This window comes from Dama dama, chromosome 19, assembly GCF_033118175.1.
Source record: "Dama dama isolate Ldn47 chromosome 19, ASM3311817v1, whole genome shotgun sequence".
Lineage (NCBI taxonomy): Eukaryota > Metazoa > Chordata > Mammalia > Artiodactyla > Cervidae > Dama > Dama dama.
The window spans coordinates 5721292-5740192 of record NC_083699.1 but is presented as its reverse complement, the minus strand read 5'-3'; the positions used below and the strand labels follow the sequence as shown (position 1 = coordinate 5740192).

General features: G+C 38.2%; 1 protein-coding gene across 1 annotated transcript; it reads right to left on the bottom strand.

The window, feature by feature from the left end:
* Nucleotides 1–4813: 4813 nt before the first annotated feature.
* Nucleotides 4814–17839, bottom strand: LOC133073857 (arylacetamide deacetylase-like 2). Its single transcript, XM_061167849.1, has 5 exons — nt 17702–17839; nt 13368–13590; nt 11756–11825; nt 8848–9019; nt 4814–5416 (listed from the first exon to the last, which is right to left on the bottom strand). Exons 1-5 carry the CDS (start codon nt 17837–17839, stop codon nt 4814–4816), a joined length of 1206 nt encoding a protein of 401 aa, XP_061023832.1.
* Between the last annotated feature and the right edge of the window lie 1062 nt (nt 17840–18901).

The following is an 18901-nucleotide window of genomic DNA, read 5'->3' as shown; positions in this document are numbered from 1 at the left end:
GAATGTGAAGTCAAGTGAGCCTTAGAAAGCATCACTATGAACAAAGCTAGTGGAGGTGATGGAATTCCAGTTGAGATATTTCAAATCCTGAAAGATGATGCTGTCAAAGTGCTGCACTCAATATGTCAGCAAATTTGGAAAACTCAGCAGTGACCACAGGACTGGAAAAGGTCAGTTTTCATTCCAATCTCTAAGAAAGGCAATCCCAAAGAATGCTCAAACTACCACACAATTTCACTCATCTCACATGCTAGTAAAGTAATGCTCAAAATTCTCCAAGACAGGCTTCAGCAATACATGAACCGAGAACTTCCAGATGTTCAAGCTGGTTTTAGAAAAGGCAGAGGAACCAGAGATCAAATTGCCAATATCTGCTGGATCATCGAAAAAGCAAGAGAGTTCCAGAAAAACACCTATTTCTGCTTTATTGACTATGCCAAAGCCTTCAGCTATGTGGATCACAATAAACTGTGGAAAATTCTGAAAGAGATGGGAATACCAGACCACCTGACCTGCCTCTTGAGAAACCTGTATGCAGATCAAGGAGCAACAGTTAGAACTGAACATGGAACAACAGACTGGTTCCAAATAGGAAAAGGAGTATGTCAAGGCTGTATATTGTCACCCTGCTTATTTAACTTATATGCAGAGTACATCATGAGAAACGCTGGACTGGAAGAAGCACAAGATGGAATCAAGATTGCCGGGAGAAATATCAATAACCTCAGATATGCAGATGACACCACCCTTATGGCAGAAAGCGAAGAAGAACTAAGGAGCCTCTTGATGACAGTGAAAGAGGAGAGTGAAAAAGTTGGCTAAAAGCTTAACACTCAGAAAACTAAGATCATGGCATCCGGTCCCATCACTTCATGGGAAATAGATGGGGGAACAGTGGAAACAGTGCCAGACTTTATTTTTGGGGGCTCCAAAATCACTGCAGATGGTGATTGCAGCCATGAAATTAAAAGACGCTTACTCCTTGGAAGGAAAGTTATGACCAACCTAGACAGCATATTAAAAAGCAGAGACATTACTTTGCCAACAAAGGTCTGTCTAGTCAAGGCTGTGGTTTTTTCAGTGGTCGTGTATGGATTTGAGAGTTGGACTGTGAAGAAAGCTGAGTGCCGAAGAATTGATGCTTTTGAACCATGGTGTTGGAGAACTCTTGAGAATCCTTGGACTGCAAGGAGATACAACCAGTCCATCCTAAGGGAGATCAGTCCTGGGTGTTCATTGGAAGGACTGATGCTGAAGCTGAAACTCCCATACTTTGGCCACCTCATGCGAAGAGTAGACTAATTGGAAAAACCCTGATGCTGGGAGGGATTGGGGGCAGGAGGAGAAGGGCCAACAGAGGATGAGATGGCTGGATGGCATCACTGACTCAGTGGACATGAGTTTGAGTAAACTCCAGGAGGTGGTGATGGACAGGGAGACCTGACGTGCTGTGATTCATGGAGTTGCAAGGAGTCGGACACGACTGAGCGACTGAACTGAACTGACTGAAATAAGAATTAAATATTTAACTTTAGATGCAGATGTTGGCCTTTTATATAGCAATATGCCTGAAAGCCCCTTTCTTGGATCACAGCCTTGTCATGGCAAAGGGTCTTGCATAACTCACTGACACTATGAGCCATGCCATGCAGGACCATCCAAAACAGATGAGTCATAAAGAAGAGTTCTGACAAAATGTGGTCCACTGGAGGAGGGAATGGCAAGCAACTCCTGTATTCTTGCTCTGAGAACCCCATGAACAGCATAAAAAGATGAAAAGGTATGACACCAGAATTTGACCCACCCCACCCCACCAAGGTCAGAGGGTATCCAGTGTGCCACTGGGGAAGAGTGGAGGGCAATTACTAATAGCTACTGAAAGGAAGAAGCAGTTGGGCAAAAGCAGAAATGACAGGCAGTTGTGGACGTGTCTCATAATAAAAGTGAAACCCAATGCTGTAAGAAACAATATCACATAGGAACTTGGATTGTCAGGCCCACGAATCATGGTAAGTTGAACATGGTCAAGCAGGAGATGGCAAGAATGAACATCAACATCTTAGGAATCAGTGAACTAAAATGGACAGGTATGGGAAATTTTAATTCAGAATATCATTATATCTACTTTTGTGTGCAAGAATCCCATAGAAGAAATGGAGTAGCCTTCATAGTCAACAAGAGCCCAAAATGCAGTACTTGGGTGCAGTCTCTAAAATGACAGAATGATCTGTTAGTTTCCAAGACAAACCATTCAGCATCACAGTAATCCAAGTCTATACCTAGTCACTGATGCCAAAGAAGATGAAGTTGAATGGCTCTATGAAGACCTAAAAGACCTTCTAGAACTAATACCAAAAAAAAAAGATGTCCTTTTCTTCATGGGGATTTGGGATGTAAAAGTAGGAAGTCAAGAGATACCTGGAGTAACAGGCAAGTTTGGCCTTGGAGTACAAAATGAAGCAGGACAAAGGCTAACAGAGTTTTCTCAAGAGAAAACACTAGTCATAGCAAACACCCTTTTCCAGTAACAAAAGATAACTCTACACATAGACATCCCACATAGTCAATACTGAAGTCAGATTGATCATAATTTTTATAGCAGAAAATGGACAAGCTCTTTACAGTCAGTAAAAACAAGCCCTAGAGCTGATTGTGGCTCAGATCATCAGTTCCTTATTGCAAAATTCAGGCTTAAATTGAAGAAAGTAGGGATCATATGAAAAGCAAGGGAATTTCAGAAAAACATCTACTTCTATTTCATTGACTATGCCAAAGCCTTTGACTGTGTGGCTCACGAAAAAACTGGAAAATTCTTGAAGAGATGGGAATATCAGACCTCTTTACCTGTCTCCTAAGAAAATCCGTATGCAGGTCAAGAAGCAAGAATTAGAACGTTACATGGAACAACTAGCTGATTCAAATTGGGAAAGGAGTATGACAAGGCTGTATATTGTCACTGTGCTTATCAAACTTATATGCAGTGCACATTATTCAAAATGTCAAGCTGGGTGAATCAGAAGCTGAAATCAAGATTGCTGGGAGGAATATCAACAACTTTGGATATATAGATGATACCACTCGAATGGCAGAAAGTGAAAAGGAAATAAAGAGCTTCTTGATGAAGATGAAAGAGGAGAGTTTAAAATGCAACATTCAAAAAACTAAAATCAAGGCACCTGTGCGGGGAGCCGGCCTGACTGCTCAGGCCCCTTCTCGGCCCTGAGAGAGATCAAAAGGTCCCTCTCTGTCCCGCCACCCCTGATTTGTTAAAGTGCAAATTGGCCTTTCTCACCTCCCTCAAGGAAATCGCTGCAGCCACCATTTGCCCATTTTCCTGACTCTGATAAGATTATCGGGCTCCTGTGAATGGCTTATGTCTAGGTAGTCTTTACCTGATTGTAAGGCGCTGGTGCCATGCTCTGCTGGAGTTAAGATAAAACTCCTGAGCTAAAACTAGTGTCTGCAGTCCTGCACGTATGCAAGTCTTTGATCTAAAATTTGGTGAATCCTGTTAGTATATATATGTATGTTACCCCTCAATAAAGTCGTCGGAATCAGTCACAAGCTGACTCCGTCCCTCTCAACCCCATCTTTCTTAGTCTTTTATTTCTCAGGTGCTATGGTGATTGCGTCCTCGACCTGTTCATCTAGCCGGCAGGCCCGGCACACCTGGTCCCATTACTTCATGGCAAATAAAAGGGGGTGAAAGTAGAGGCAGTGACAGATTTTTTTTCTTGGGCTCCAAAATCACTGCAGATGGTAACTGCAGCCATGAAATTAGAAGATTCTTGCTCCTCAGGAGAAAAGTTATGACCAACCTAGACAGTGTATTAAAAAGATATCCTTTGCCAACAAAGGTTCATATAACCAAAGCTATGGCTTTTCCAGTAGTGATGTACAAATGTGAGAGTTGGACCACAAAGAAGGCTGAGTGCTGAAGAGTTATGCTTTCAAACTGTGATGCTGGAGAAGACTCTTGGGAGTCCCTTGGACTGCAAGGAGGTCAAACCAGACAAAACTAAAGGAAATCCATCCTGAATGTTCATTGAAAGGACTGATTCACTGAAGCTGAAACTCCAATACTTTGGCCACCTGATGTGATGAGCTGACTTATAGGAAATGTCCCAGATGCTGGAAAAGATTGAAGGCAAAAAGAGAAGGCGGGAGAGGATAAGTAGGTTAGATAACATCACCAACTCAATGGACATAAACTGTGGGCGGTTGTGAAGGACAGGGAAACCTGGCTTTCCGCAGTACATGGGATGGCAAAAAGTCGGACATGAGTTAGCACCTGAACAACAATAACATGCCTGAAAGCAGACTTGTATATTAAATGAATGAAAGAAAACTAACAGTTTACAGAGTGCATAAAATTAATGTATGAATGATTAATTGACAAAATGACTTGAAGATAGCAACCCTATCTAAAGAAAACTACCTAAAGAAAACTGCAAGTTTTTGTTTTTCTTAAAACTTATCCTCACTTACCACTATCATTCCTGTCACTGTCTTGAAACTATTGTGTATATTTTGCCTATAATCATACTTTGTTTTTATACTTTACTATGATTGGTGAATATTTGCCATGTGTCAGGGAGAATAAATGATATATATTAGGATAAATATAGTAGAAGTCTTCACTGTAGCAGGATTTAAGATTAGGTAAACTAATTTTTTCCAAGATACATAGTTATTTTGCTTTGATTTAAACCTAAATTTATCCAAAGCTAAAATCATGATATTGTCCCTTAAACTCACAAATCTCAAAATATATCCTTTATACTATAACTGATTAGCGAGCTATATGTATTATTTATAGATTTTCTTCTAGCCAATTAATATACTTATCTTTTATTCTAATGCCTAGCTGTAAATTAATTGGTGAAGCCATGAATGATAAAGCTCCATGGATTCCATCCTCCATATGGTCATGAGAAACTTTAACTCCAACATTTTGAAGTCGTGAGACATACATAAGTCCATCATCTCTTATAAGATCATATTGACAGGTGAGGATGTAAGTTAAGGGCAAATTTTGCAACTGGGAATCATTGACTGCCAAGGGTGATAACCTACTATCCAAAAGTGCTGAATGCAAAGGATTAAGTCTTCCAAGAATTGGTTCTGTATATACATGGTTCTTCTTATACTTCTCAGGAAGGAAGATACTCCAGTTAACCAGCTTGAACAGATGCCTTGAACCATGAGGCATGTGTTGATTTTTCATCATTGCCTGGGGGAGTGCTTTATCCTGAGTCAAATACAGGCATGCAAGTTCTATTTCCAGTTTCTTTGACAGAATTAGACCATGTTCATTTTCTTTTTGAGAAGGAATGGTGATATCAATGACCTGTAAGCTGGGGTAAATTAAAGCTTGTGCTTTCAGCTTATTTTTGAATTCTGGATCATTCTGTATCTGAAAAATATATATAATAAAATGTGAATGAATCAAAGGCTTCAAAACTACAGGAGTAGAAGCTTTCATTCCAATCATATCAGCTGTGATGATGTAAATAATTATAAAAATGATATAGTTCCTAGTAATTATTTTCATCATATTTATACTTTACAGGGCATTAAAATGTGTCATCCCACTTTCATCACTAAAGTAATGATTCACACATATACACACATGTATTTATTCATATATGTAAGGTAAAGTTAGTCACTCAGTCATGTCTGACTCTTTGTGACCCCAAGGACTGTAGCCCATCAGGCTCTTCTGTCCATGGAATTCTCCAGGCAAGAATGCTGGAGTGGGTTGTCATTTCCTTCTCCAGGAGACATTCCCAACCCAGGGATTGAACTGAGGTGTCCCAATTGCAGGCAGACTCTTTACCAACTGAGTCACCAGGGAACCACCAAACAAAAAATTAATTATGTGATTCCTAGGAAAGAGGAAAAGCTATCTATATTGAAAACCATTTTTGACCTAAAGTGACCTAAGCGAGAAGAAAAAATGAATACAGCAACAGGATATCAATATCCAAATTCACATTATCTAAATTCAAAAGGAATTCTATCAAGTTAAAGGAAATATTCCTAATATACAACTCGCCTTCATGCAGCATGTATTTGGAGATTCTCTTTCTTACAGAGATAAGAGAGCCTGAGATTTCAGCTATGGGGTGAGAAGAGCTATCATAAATTTCTCTTACCCTTTCTTTTACTCCTATGCTCTCTAGAAGAAAACCTACAATTAACCTCTGAGGAGCAACTACCTAGACACAGATCAACCTTCTTAACAATGATATCAATAGAAGTAAATACACCAGCTGCCACTCCACATGAAAATTTCAATATCTGGAGGGTCTTTCTTAAAGTTAGCCCCTCACCAAAGTCGCTGACATACCAAATGAGAGAATTAATTGAAAATAATCCCAGTGGAACCTCACAAGGGGACATGTTAGCCAACCAACTGAAACTGCACACCCAAGGCATAGTGGGTGCCACAATTCCAAAGCAGAAAATGAGGAAAGACAAATTTCTCTAACATAATCTCTCGTATGCTCTTGATCACACCCCTTTGCCCTCAGATGGATTATTTCCTAAACCAGCTGGCTCATCTCATAAGCAGAATAGAAGAACAACTGCACACACATAAACAAAAATGAGACGGAGAGACCAATACCTTCCCAGGCTAGTAGCAAAAGTGATCCTACAAGAGGAGTTAGAAGATCCTGCTGGTTTTAGAGATAGGTATCCCTCTTACTGGAGAGGGCAATGGCAACCCACTCCAGTACTCTTGCCTGGAAAATCCCATGGGCAGAGGAGCCTGGTGGGCTGCAGTCCATGGGGTCGTGAAGAGTCGGACACGACTGAACGACTTCACTTTCACTTTTCACTTTCATGCATTGGAGAAGGAAATGGCAACCCACTCCAGTGTTCTTGCCTGGAGAATCCCAGGGACGGGGGAGCCTGGTGGGCTGCCATCTATGCGGTCACAAAGAGTCGGACACGACTGAAATGACTTAGCAGCAGCATCCCTCTTATTATGTCAGTTTTGTTCCAAAAAATTGGCTTTGGAAGTAATAAGTATATATTCTACTGAATTCCTTTTTCAAATGTATTAGTTATTGTGGACTGCTATTATTTAATTGCACATAGCAAGGATTTTTTCATAAAGAAGGCAAAGCACCAAATCATTGATGTTTTCCAACTGTGGTGCTGGAGAAGCCTCTTGAGAGTCCCTTGGACAGCAAGAAGATCAAATCAGTCAATCCCAAAGGAAATCAACCCTAAATACTGAAGCTTCAATACTTTGGCCACATGATATAAACAGCCAACACATTGGCAAAAAACCTGATGCTGGCAAAGACTGAAGGCAGAAGAAGAGGGTGACAGAGGATGAGATGGTTGGATGGCATCACTGATGCAATGGACATGAATTTGGGCAAACTCTGGTACATAGTGAGGGACAAGAAGGCTTGGTGTACTGCAGGCCATGGGGTCAAGAAGGGTCAGAGATGATTTGGTAACTGAACAACGAACTGCAGCAAGGGTTTGAACGTTGTAAAAATGGCCATTTTTCTTTTTTATTACTATAGTGATTCTTCCATGCAAGCATGACATGTGGCCCAAATGTTACCTGCTCACATTCCACTGAAATACATGAACTACAGTAATCCCAAGTGCTTGGTAGACTTTACAGTTTACTTGAAGAGAACAATGGGCTTCCCTGGTAGCTCAGTGATAAAGAATTTGCTTGCAATGCAGGAGACCGGAGTTCAACCCCTGGGTCTGGAAGATCCCCTGGAGGAGGGTATAGCAACCCATTCAAGCACTTTTGCCTAGAGAATCCCACAGACAGAGGAGCCTGGAGGGTGATGGTCCACAGGGTCGCCAAGAGTCGAACACAACTGAAGCGACAAACAGCAAGGAGAACTGTCAGGAAGCATTTAACAAAAGGCTTCCTGTGTGCTGTTTTTGGATCTGTCAGGAACCCTCTGGCCCTTACTGATTCCTGAATATTCAGGAATTAAGAGGAGAGGCACGCCTTTCCCAGGGCTGAGGAATCCAGGCATTTCTCATTACAGTGATAAGTACCCTCTTCCTTCTTATGAAAAGGTGATTGTTTGCAACTCTGTCTTTGATAGGGATCTTCTTATGTTTTGTAAGCCTGGAATTTTAATCTTTATCTTTGCTGAGAATAACTACCTTGTAAGACAGTGTATATATCCACGCCATGTTGATTAAAACACCTTTGCTCCATCAGAGCTTGGGTCCCCATGTCTTTCTATTCTTTCTGTCTTTCTCTCTCTCTCTCTCTCTCTCTCTCTATTTCTGTCTAATTCCTTGGAGCGCGGAGGCCCGCTGAGCTCACTTGCTTGCCCGGGCTTCTAACACCCTCTCCAGAAGGCGCACTGTGCCTTCACCCACTCGAGAGGGCGCCTGGTGCCTACGTGCAGCAGCGCGAACCCTAAGAATACGACTCTATTGACTTTCAGTGTAAACCAGGGGATATCAGCCTCTTTCTCTCCGTTACTTTCTTATTATCGACTCCGGACCACCAGGTTCCGGTCCATTAAAGGACCAACAGAGAACAAATCTGTTTATCACGTTAGAAATGGTTCCTAGACATTGTTTTATTTCCCTCAAAATTGGTGATTAAATTAGGAGGCTTATTTATAAGGATTTTTTTTTTCCTTCAATGCTTTTAGAGCCACATTGTCTAAAGGTAAAGTCCTGTAAAAGGACAGGTTTCTTTGTTGTTGGTTTTTCCATTTAGCAGTTTAAAATATAAGTCCGTTAAAAGCATTCCAACAAAAAGAAAACGATACTTTGTGATGGAGTTGTAGCACGTGTATGCATCATAAATAAGTATAACACATAAGACATAAGACGTACCAGCTGAGCCACTGTCGCTGCGATTAAACCCCCAGCACTATCACCTGAAATACAGACTCGAGTGGGGTCCACTCCATATTTTGCAAGAATCTTATCTTGTAGAAAGAATTTGACCACAGAAACGACATCTTCATGGGCAACAGGAAATTGATACTGATGACCTAATCTGTAACTTCAGACAAAGGAAAAAAAAAAAAGAAAGAAAGAAAAGCAGACATGATTAAACTTCAGTTGCATATATTGAGGTATCTCTCAATACAATCAATAGGTCCAGAGAAGAAAATTGACCCTGTTTTGAATCTTTCATTTCCTTTACTTTCAGCAATCATATCTAGATTTACTACTAACTTGTTTTTCAAATAAAATGTAGATTTTTGGATGAAGTTTTTTTCAAATGTCCTATTCTATGGGGACTTGAGAGAGATAAAGATTATGTCTTCATCGTCAGAACACTGTATATAGATTTTTCAGCAAATGTGCAATCAATAGGGGAGATGATCTCTCTGTAGCATTTATTAGATTCTCAAATGCAGTTGGTAGCAAATATTTTCACAACCATGTTAAGAGTGCACACTAGATTTTCAAAGCAGCAAATCTGAGAATGAATGATTTGTAGAGGTCTTATGTTCAAAATTTATTTAGGTAAAAATTCTATAAAATATCATGTTCTGTTATCAAAACTTATGTCATAAGGTGAATACATGAGTATGAGCTTACATATGACCTGCAAACATAATTCAAAAGAAAAGTTTTGAAATTTGATATTGAAGTACAGTAAGTGATCTTGTGTAACAACTGTCAAAATCATTTTAAGGCAAATTATTAGAGCATCTGTTAATGTGAACAACTATATGTATATCTCTCTATAGTTTATTCATCTAATATTGGGGCAAATTCTATTGGGTTGTCTTACTTTTTTTTATTTCTACTTACACTGGTAATCATACTATAAATTTGAATTGGTAAGTTAATAATATCAACATTAACCATTACATTCTGGACAGATAACCCTTGCAATTTTGCCCGACTGTAATCTATCTTACCAGAAGTTGGTAAAGGACAAGAAGGCCTGGAATGCTGCAGTCCATGGGGTCGCAACTGGGTCAGATGCGACTGGAAGACTGAACAACAACAATCTACATCTAAAATATCTGAAATATATTTTAAATATAGTATAAACTAAAGAACATATCAAAATACACTGCTACTTTAAAAGCTCTTCAGGATTAAAAAAATAAATATCAGAAATAACTGATGGAATTCTTAAGATAGGTACAATACATATCACCATTTAAAAGTACCTAAGATAATAAAGAGTTGACTCATTGGGAAAGACCCTGATGCTGGGAGGGATTAGGGGCAGGAGGAGAAGGGGATGACAGAGGATGAGATGGCTGGATGGCATCACCAACTCGACGGACATGAGTTTGAGTAAACTCCAGGAGTTGGTGATGGACAGGGAGGCCTGGCATGCTGCAATTCATGGGGTTACAAAGAGTCGGACATGACTGAGCGACTGAACTGAACTGAAGATAATAAAATGGTACATTAGGTTAAAATCATTGAGTGAAAGGGAGAATATTCTAATTATTATAGAAGTGTCTCTGAAAACATCTAGGTTTCCTGTTGCTCTAAGGTAGCAATGATGAGCAGGACAGCACTGGTTTCACTTGTATGTTATATTCAATCTACTTAAGTTCTTACATACCAAGAAATTCCACCATATTCTCTATTCACTATTGGGCTAGAAGTCTCTAAGAAAATTTCTGTACTACTTAATTGATGGGGAAAATGGGGGGAAAATTCATCCTGAAGATGGAGTACAGAGAATGTCTAAATAGGCCATAAAGGATGGGACATTTCCTAGTCTTTGCTGCATATTGTTGGAAATTTGGGCAAAAATCATGAGCACTTATGTTCTCTCATTTTGAGCATGACTATAAACTCCCAGATGGTTCCAACATTTTCATCTGATGCTCCTCCAAAAGAATATCTATATAACCAACATCTTATAATAACCTATAATGGAAAATAATCTGAAAAACTGCTCATAACTAATCACTCTGCTGTAGCCCACCAGACTCCTCTGTCCATGGGATCCTCCAGGCAAGAATACTGGAGTGGGTTGCCATGCCCTTCTCTGAAATCAACTGCAGTTCAATTTTAAAAATGAATATTTATAAAATTTATTTTTTATCACCAACTCAAAAAAACAAAAAACCCCTCAGCATCCCAAATGTGTAATGAATAATTAAGCACCTAGGCATTTCTAGAAAATATCATAGTGGTATTGCCAAAAATGTTCAGCCTGTGGTGCCTTCCAGAGGTCTCTCTAATGACAGAGGTTAAAGGGAAACTAGGCCCCTTTGCTGGAGAAGGAAATGGCAACCCACTCCAATGTTCTTGCCTGGAGAATCCCAGGGACGGCGGAGCCTGGTGGGCTGCTGTCTATGCGGTCGCACAGAGTTGGACACGACTGAAGCGACTTAGCAGCAGCAGCAGCAGCAGACCCCTTTGTATAATTCCCTGGTGGCTCAGATGGTAAAGCAGCTGCCTACAGTCCTACAATGCAGGAGACCTGGGTTCAATCCCTGGGTCAGGAAGGTCTCCTGGAGAAGGAAATGGCAACCCACTCCAGTATTCTTGCCTGGAAAATCCCATGGACGGAGGACCCTGGTAGGCTACAGTCCATGGGGTCACAAAGAGTTGGACACAATTGAATGCTTTCACTTTCACTTTCAGGCCCCTTTGGGGAAGAGTGGATAATGTAACACTAATAAAAGTTACTAACATAAACCAAAAAATCCCTAAGATCCCTGTCCTTTCGGAGGCTCAGGTGCCTTCTTTTAAAACTATGTCATAAAGGCAAAAGATCATAAAAAAAAAAAAATGTATATCATGCTCTTACTCCACTCCCACAACGACAGCACCAAGATTCTTTGCCGTCTGTCTATTCAGGAGGTCCAAAGCTGCTAATTCTGAAATGAAAAAAAATAATTTGAAAGTGTACTCTGTAAATAAAGAGCAATGGAAAACCACCTACGTGTGTGAAATGTGATAGAAATGTACTTATGATTAGAGAGTTTCAGTGAAAAAAGAGGAGTGGTCATTCTCAAGTTACACAGTGTAAGGAATTATTGAGAAGGGGAAAATGGATTCCACACTGTATAAAAGTGAGCCTGAGAAATATAAAGAGAGTGATAGAGGACTACGAAGAGAGAGAGAGATTCCAGAGCAAGGAAGATCAAGGTAGAAGAGGTTGAAACATGCTTAGGTGTCACTGGAGAGGACACATTTCTAGACAAAGGAAAGAGAAATATGGATTAAACGCCAAACAATATGAGAAAATATGATCCCAGACAAAAATAGAGATTACATTTTACCAAAAGATTAAAGTGCATCTCGTAGGATATAAGTAGAGAGAAGTGAAATTAAAGATTAAAACAGTGCTAATAATTTTTAAGGACACATAAGGTACTTATGGAGAGGAGGAGTGGAACATTCTGAATTTGGATAGACATCCTTGATAATTGAGAGAGGATGAACTGAGAGACTTGAAAGAGCACCGAGTGTTTGGAAGTGACATTGACATGAAGGATAGAAACTAAATACACACAAGAAACAGCATCTTTAAGCCACCTTGACGGTTGGTAGAATGGGGCTGCTCACCAGTGATGTGAGGGTTAAGCCTGTGGATCCTGCTGATAGGCCTAGATGTGGCCACAAGTTCTACCACTTGCTAATAATAGGGCTTGGAACAAGTTACTGAACCATTCTAGCTACCTTCTCTGTAAAACTGTGACAGTGTTAGCCACCCTAAGAATGTGATTACCAATCAAATAAAGGTGGACCTCCCACCCGACGAGAGTAGCATCTGTGGTTGTTTTGAAACGTTAAACAGATCACAAAGTCAAAATCCTGGGTATAATGACTTAGGCTATAGGCTTTTTGAGGAAAGGAGTCATTATTTGTGTCTTACATTCTGAATTGCCTTAATACAATATCCTCTGTATTCTATGTTATGTGGTGAGTCAATAATATCAAGAGTATAAAAGCAACTGTGTGTATATGTGTGTATGTGAACTCTATGTGATATGTCTGAGCATGTTTGAGTTTGTGCCTGTGAGAATGTGTATGACTATAATTTTCTTAGCTATTCCATTGTACTTCTTAGAATCATTTGCAAACATCAGATGGGAATAGACTTGATGGGAGGATCTAATTCCTCGGTTGTATTTTATTTTTCCATTTGAAGTTCAAAATGAATTTCCCATTTTACATTGTCAGTGTAACTTTATTTGATAATAATTTTTATAATAATCTTATATTTTTAAGATTTGCCAAGAAGTATATGAAGACCTATATATGAACCACGAATGATACATATACATACTTACAAACTTATCAACACTCTGCTAATTATATATATACCACAATGTATTCTAATATAAATACATGTAATGTGCAATACACACAAACACACATGCTCACTCATATTTGCTTATATAAAAAGCACTTACTACAACTTCCCAAAACAAAGGCACCACCATGAACAAAAATTACAGCTGGTCTCTGGCTTGCTGACTTCCTCTTAGGCAAGTACAAACGTACTGGAATATCACTAAAGGTTATATCCATCACTGTAACGTTTTCATCTGAAATTGGTTGTGTGTAGTCCAGTTTCATTAACATGGAAAACAATTCATCAAATCTTTTAAGACCTATTTTTTCCAATAATGTAGCCTGTCAAAACAAACAAAAACAAATTAAAACACTAAACATTTTGATTTTTAGTACCATCAAATGCAAATAAATATGTACTCAAAAAAGAAGAAAAAAATATAATAATACTTTAGAGGTCTTATTGTACATCCTAATACATAAACTAGAGTTGCTCCAAATAAATCTCAAGTATGTAGTGTTTTTAAACTAAGAGTAGTCTCATTCATTTAACTTTTATCAGTTTACATGCAACTTATTTTGGTCTACCTGTTTCTTAAATGTAAGTTGTAAAATTTTATCATAAAAATTAACTGAGTAACAAGATTTTACACTTCTCTGTATGCAAATTCTAAATATTTTAATTTCATTTCATTACTTATTCATTTAAAATTTCAGAGAGTTTATAATCTCTGGCAAAATTTCATCAGAATTTTTAGTCACCAATAAGCTAAATTTAAACTTGCACATGGAAAGGATCATTTATTATATAGTCAAAGCAATTTGGATATTGAAGAATAAGATTGGTGGACTCATAAAACCTTATTCCAAGACTCCTGAGAAGATAGAATAGATAATACGTGTATTATTGGTGAAAGACTGGACTCATAAATTAAGGGAAGAACACAGAGTCAGTTCAGAAATAAACATACAAATATGTCCAGTATATTTCTGACACAGACACAAAGCAATTCAATGAAGAAAGATGTTTCAACAAATGGTGTTGGAGCAATTGGACATCCATATGCAAAAAAATGTACCTTCATCAATTCCTCACACTTTACATAGAAATTAACTCATAAAGGATCCAATACCTAAATGCAAAAAAAGTAAAACGACAAACCTCTTAGAAGATATCATAGGAGAAAATCTTTGTGATTTTATGCTAGGTTAAAAAGTTCTTAAGAGGCTTAAAGACTTCCCAGGTGGGCCAGTGATAAAAAATCCACCTGCCAACTCAGGAGATGCAGGAGAGGCGGGTTCCGTTTCTGGATTGGAAAGGTCCTCTGGAGGAGGAAATGGCAACCAACTCTGGTATTCTTGCCTGGAAAATTCCATGGACAGAGGAGTCTGGCAGGCTACAGTCCACGGGGTTGCAAAGGGTTAGACACAACTGGTCTCACACACACACACAGACAATATCAGAAAACAAAAGATTTTTGTAGAAAAAGATAAAAAGGACTTCAACAAAATATAAAGGCTTTTGCTGTATAACTCAAGAAAACAAAATGAGAAGTCCAAGATTGGGAGAAAATATTTGCAAATTAAGTATCTGTTAAATGACTTCATCCCAAATGCAAAGAATTCACAATAATCAACAATAGCAAAATGAAGAACCTTTTTTTTCAAATGGAGAAAAGATTAAACACAGATGTCACCACAAAAAAACATGGAATAACAAATAAATACATGAAAAGTTACCCAATACCTGTAATCTCTAAGGAAGTGAAAATATATGCTACAATCAGATATTTTGACACACTTATTAGAATGGTTTTTAAAGAAAAACTTAAAATATTAAATGCTAGTAAGGACTTAGACCAAGTAAAACTTTCATATATTGCTGGTCTGAATGCAAAGTTGTATAGCTTCTTTGGAAAAAAAAAATTGGGGCAATTTCCTATAAATTTAAGTATACATTTAAAATATGACCCAGCACATCTAGCTCTAGATACTGACTCAACAGAAATTAAAATTTTTGTTCATATTACCTCCAAAGTGGGAACAACCTAAATATCTTTCAACTGTTTATTGAGAACAAATCATGATATACCCACATAATGGAGTACTACACAGCTTTAGAAAGGATTGAACTTATGATACTCAGTGAGTGGATTACTCTCAAATGCATTATGCTCAGTGAAATGCATTAAGCTGGCTTCAAAATCCACATGTAGTATGAACTCATTTATATGATATTATGGAAAAGGCAAAGTATACAGACTTATAGTGATCTGTGGTTACCTTGAATTTAGGGTGGGGAAGAGTTTACTGCAGATTCTTCACCACAGAGCCAGCAGGGAAGCCCAGAAAGGGCAGCACAAGCGTGATTTGGGGGATTATGTTTTCATGTCTTGATTAGCTTAGTGGTTGCATGAATCTCTACCTATATTAAACTACATGCTGCTGCTGCTGCTGCTAAGTCGCTTCAGTCGTGTCCGGCTCTGTGCGACCCCATAGACGGCAGCCGACCAGGCTCCCCCATCCCTGGGATTCTCCAGGCAAGAACACTGGAGTGGGTTGCCATTTCCTTCTCCAATGCCTGAAAGTGAAAAGTGAAAGTGAAGTTTCCCAGTCGTGTCTGACTCTCAGCGACCCCATGGACTGCAGCCCACCAGGCTCCTCCGGCCATGGGGTTTTCCAGGCAAGAGTACTGGAGTGGGGTGCCATTGCCTTCTCCATTAAACTACATAGGACTATATAATCAAAAGACTGAAATTTAACTGCATGGAAAGTTAAAAGTTGGCAAAATGATAAAAAGAGGTAGAGTATGAATATAGATTGCCTGGGTTTGATCTCCAATTCTAAAATTTATTAACTCTATGTCTTTGGATTACTTATTTCTTATGTATTGCTTTCCTCATTGTAAAGTAAGGGTAAAAATTATTGACTTGTTCAAAGCACAGTTTTAAGTGTTAAGTCATACTTTTAATGAAATTAAAGTAGGGTAGGCTACACCACAAGTGCTCAATAATTCTTAGCTTTTTTCATTAACAACATGTACAGAAAATATTCTCAAATATTTTCACAGCTGGATGAAGATAATCACAGTGAAGATAATTTCAATTTAGCAGATATATCACTTTAAAATCAACTTTTTTTTTACTTTTGGCCCCTCATTTCTCATAGATCCTATCTTGGAGTAGATACTGACTAGAACTCTATTGAATAAAAAACAGTTATTCATGTTAATACCATTTTAGATATCACTGCAAGCTATCTTGGAACACCTGCTCCCTTACTCTCGTAGTAACTCTGAAATGTGCTTATAGACTTCTCACTTTGCAATTGAAAAAAACTGAGCCATAAAAGGATGAAGTAGATTCTTTCAAGGAATGATCGGCTGCTTTTAAAATTAATGCTCTCTCTTTCTTCTCCTGCTGTCAATAAAATGAATGTGTAACTTATATTTTTCCATATCTTTTATCAAGAACTGTGATGTTTGCTTTCACGACATATGTTAAAAATCTCAGTCATGGCAGTAACAAAATGATTATTACACAAATAAGTAGAAACTGATGAATTGCTAGCATAGTTCACACATATACATGTAAAATGCACCTATAAGCAAATACAAATGTTGGTTCTACTTTGGATGAACAATAGTTTAATTCTGTTTTGCATTTGATAATTAAAAGTGGAATTTTAAAGTTGCATGTTTTCAGGATATACTAACATTGATGAGCCAGAGTAATAAACTCTGTAGTAGTAACTCTGAAGTTAAGATATATAAGCTTTCAGAAAATAACATGGCAGTTTCTCCATAGGGCTGGCACTTACTTGTTTTTCTCTAATACCCACCGAAAGAAAAGGTGAAGCCTTTGCAATGAAAGGAAGCATTAAGGCCAAGGGGTGATTTGGCATACTTTGGACTTTGGGCAGGAGATACCTTGGGATCTAGTTTGACAGATCTGACATCTCCTCTGGGTAGCACAATAGATAGCCACTTCCCAGGTACCATGCACTGCTCTGGTTATTTTTTATCTGTTGATGCATTTTCCCTCAGACTTTCTACTGTTCATATCATTTATAAGGCCTCCAGGTAGCAGCATGATTTGAGAGGAGAGTGTGATATTTTCAGTGGGGTAGAACTTAGTTCAAATTCTGGCACTGTCACAAAAAAATCTGAAAACCAGCAATTTAAGATTGAAGGTAGACAAGAGAGTGGTTTTCAAAGTATGGTCTTGGAATTCTTGTGGTCATCTTGTTTATTTTATAAGCAGAAATTTTACTTCCCCAAGTTTTGTACAGATTCAAACGGGCTTCATAATGATTTATTCAATTAAACAGATTAATAATATTTGGCTCATTTATCCCAAAAGAAAACTGAAGTCTCTTTCAAAATGCTAATTGAAAGAAAGCTTACATGTTCTTGTAACAAGGCATCCCAATCACCTGGAAAAGAAAAACTTACCATAAGTGAAGTTATTTTTATAGCAGCATCAATGGTCCTTACTTTCCAGGGTTCTTCAATGTTTTCTGGTATTGGTGTATAAATATAATAAGCAAAGAGGATACAAGTCAGCCCAAAGCACAGAGTTTTGTACCCCATAATGATATTCTTTTCACAACCCCTCTGCAGTAATAATATAATGTGGCCCTATATATACTAAAATGCTTGGTAGGTGGACAAAGATACTTGACAGGCTCCTGCTAACGTGATCATATTACTTGAAATGTAATCAGTTGCAAGATTAACAGTGATGATAGTAACTAGTTCAACAGTTACTCTATCTGAAATACAGTTCACAATATCTTTCATCAAATCTGTAGACAGAGTAGCAAAGATTTTTAAATGCTGGTAGAAGCTCTTTCACCCTGTGACACCATCATTGACTCAGCACAACAAATTTTACTATGAGTTTAAACAGAACACATGATAAACCATGAGGTCTGTTTCTTCTATTAATATTTTGTAAAGATTACTGTGAAGAGTTTAATCAAAAACAATGTCAGGCAATATTTAGTTACTCTCAAGGCTAATGCCTTTGTCATAGATTACTACAAAACTAAAATCCATTTTGGTCTACTGATCCTTAGACAAGAAGATAAGAACATGGTATTCTTAAGCAAGTTCCAGAATTAATTCAACAAGCTCAGAAATATTTATAAAGTGCATGCTTACATTAAGAATGCAAATTTTCAACCTATTTAGTTGGGCAATCATGCAAAAAGGAGATATTCATTTAACCAAATATTTATTATGTGTTTATATTTGCTAAACTCTGTATTGGGCGAAATGGTAAGAAAACTGAGCAAATTCTTGCATATGTCCATTCCTCGGTGGAGCTTATGCAAACTTCCTGATTTCCATTTTTCCTAAGACCATGTTTTGGGAATTTTGTCACAGACTAGTTTATTTGGGGTCTCCCCTGTTTCTTCATTCACTTTGCAGCAGAAGTCATCACTTTTACTATAATTGCTGCATTATCCCTATGCCATCATTTCTCAATACAACCCTGCTTTATTATCTATCTAAGCACCAGACTGAAAGGAATTAAGATTATTATTCTAAAAAAGTTGAGGAATAAGAACCACATGGGTGGCAAATTATAAGAAGGCTGGAAGGAAGCTATATATGAACAATCCAACATACAGAAAAGCATAATGGAAA

Bases quoted from the DNA above. Each gene is read 5' to 3' on its own strand.
- LOC133073857 (XM_061167849.1), bottom strand. From the start codon at position 17,839: ATGGGGTACAAAACTCTGTGCTTTGGGCTGACTTGTATCCTCTTTGCT. The intron at 13,591-17,701 runs GTAAGTTTTTCT...TTGTTTTGACAG, and splicing joins TAAAAATAACTTCACTTATG to GCTACATTATTGGAAAAAAT. The intron at 11,826-13,367 runs GTAAGTGCTTTT...TTTTCATTTCAG, and splicing joins CTTTGTTTTGGGAAGTTGTA to AATTAGCAGCTTTGGACCTC.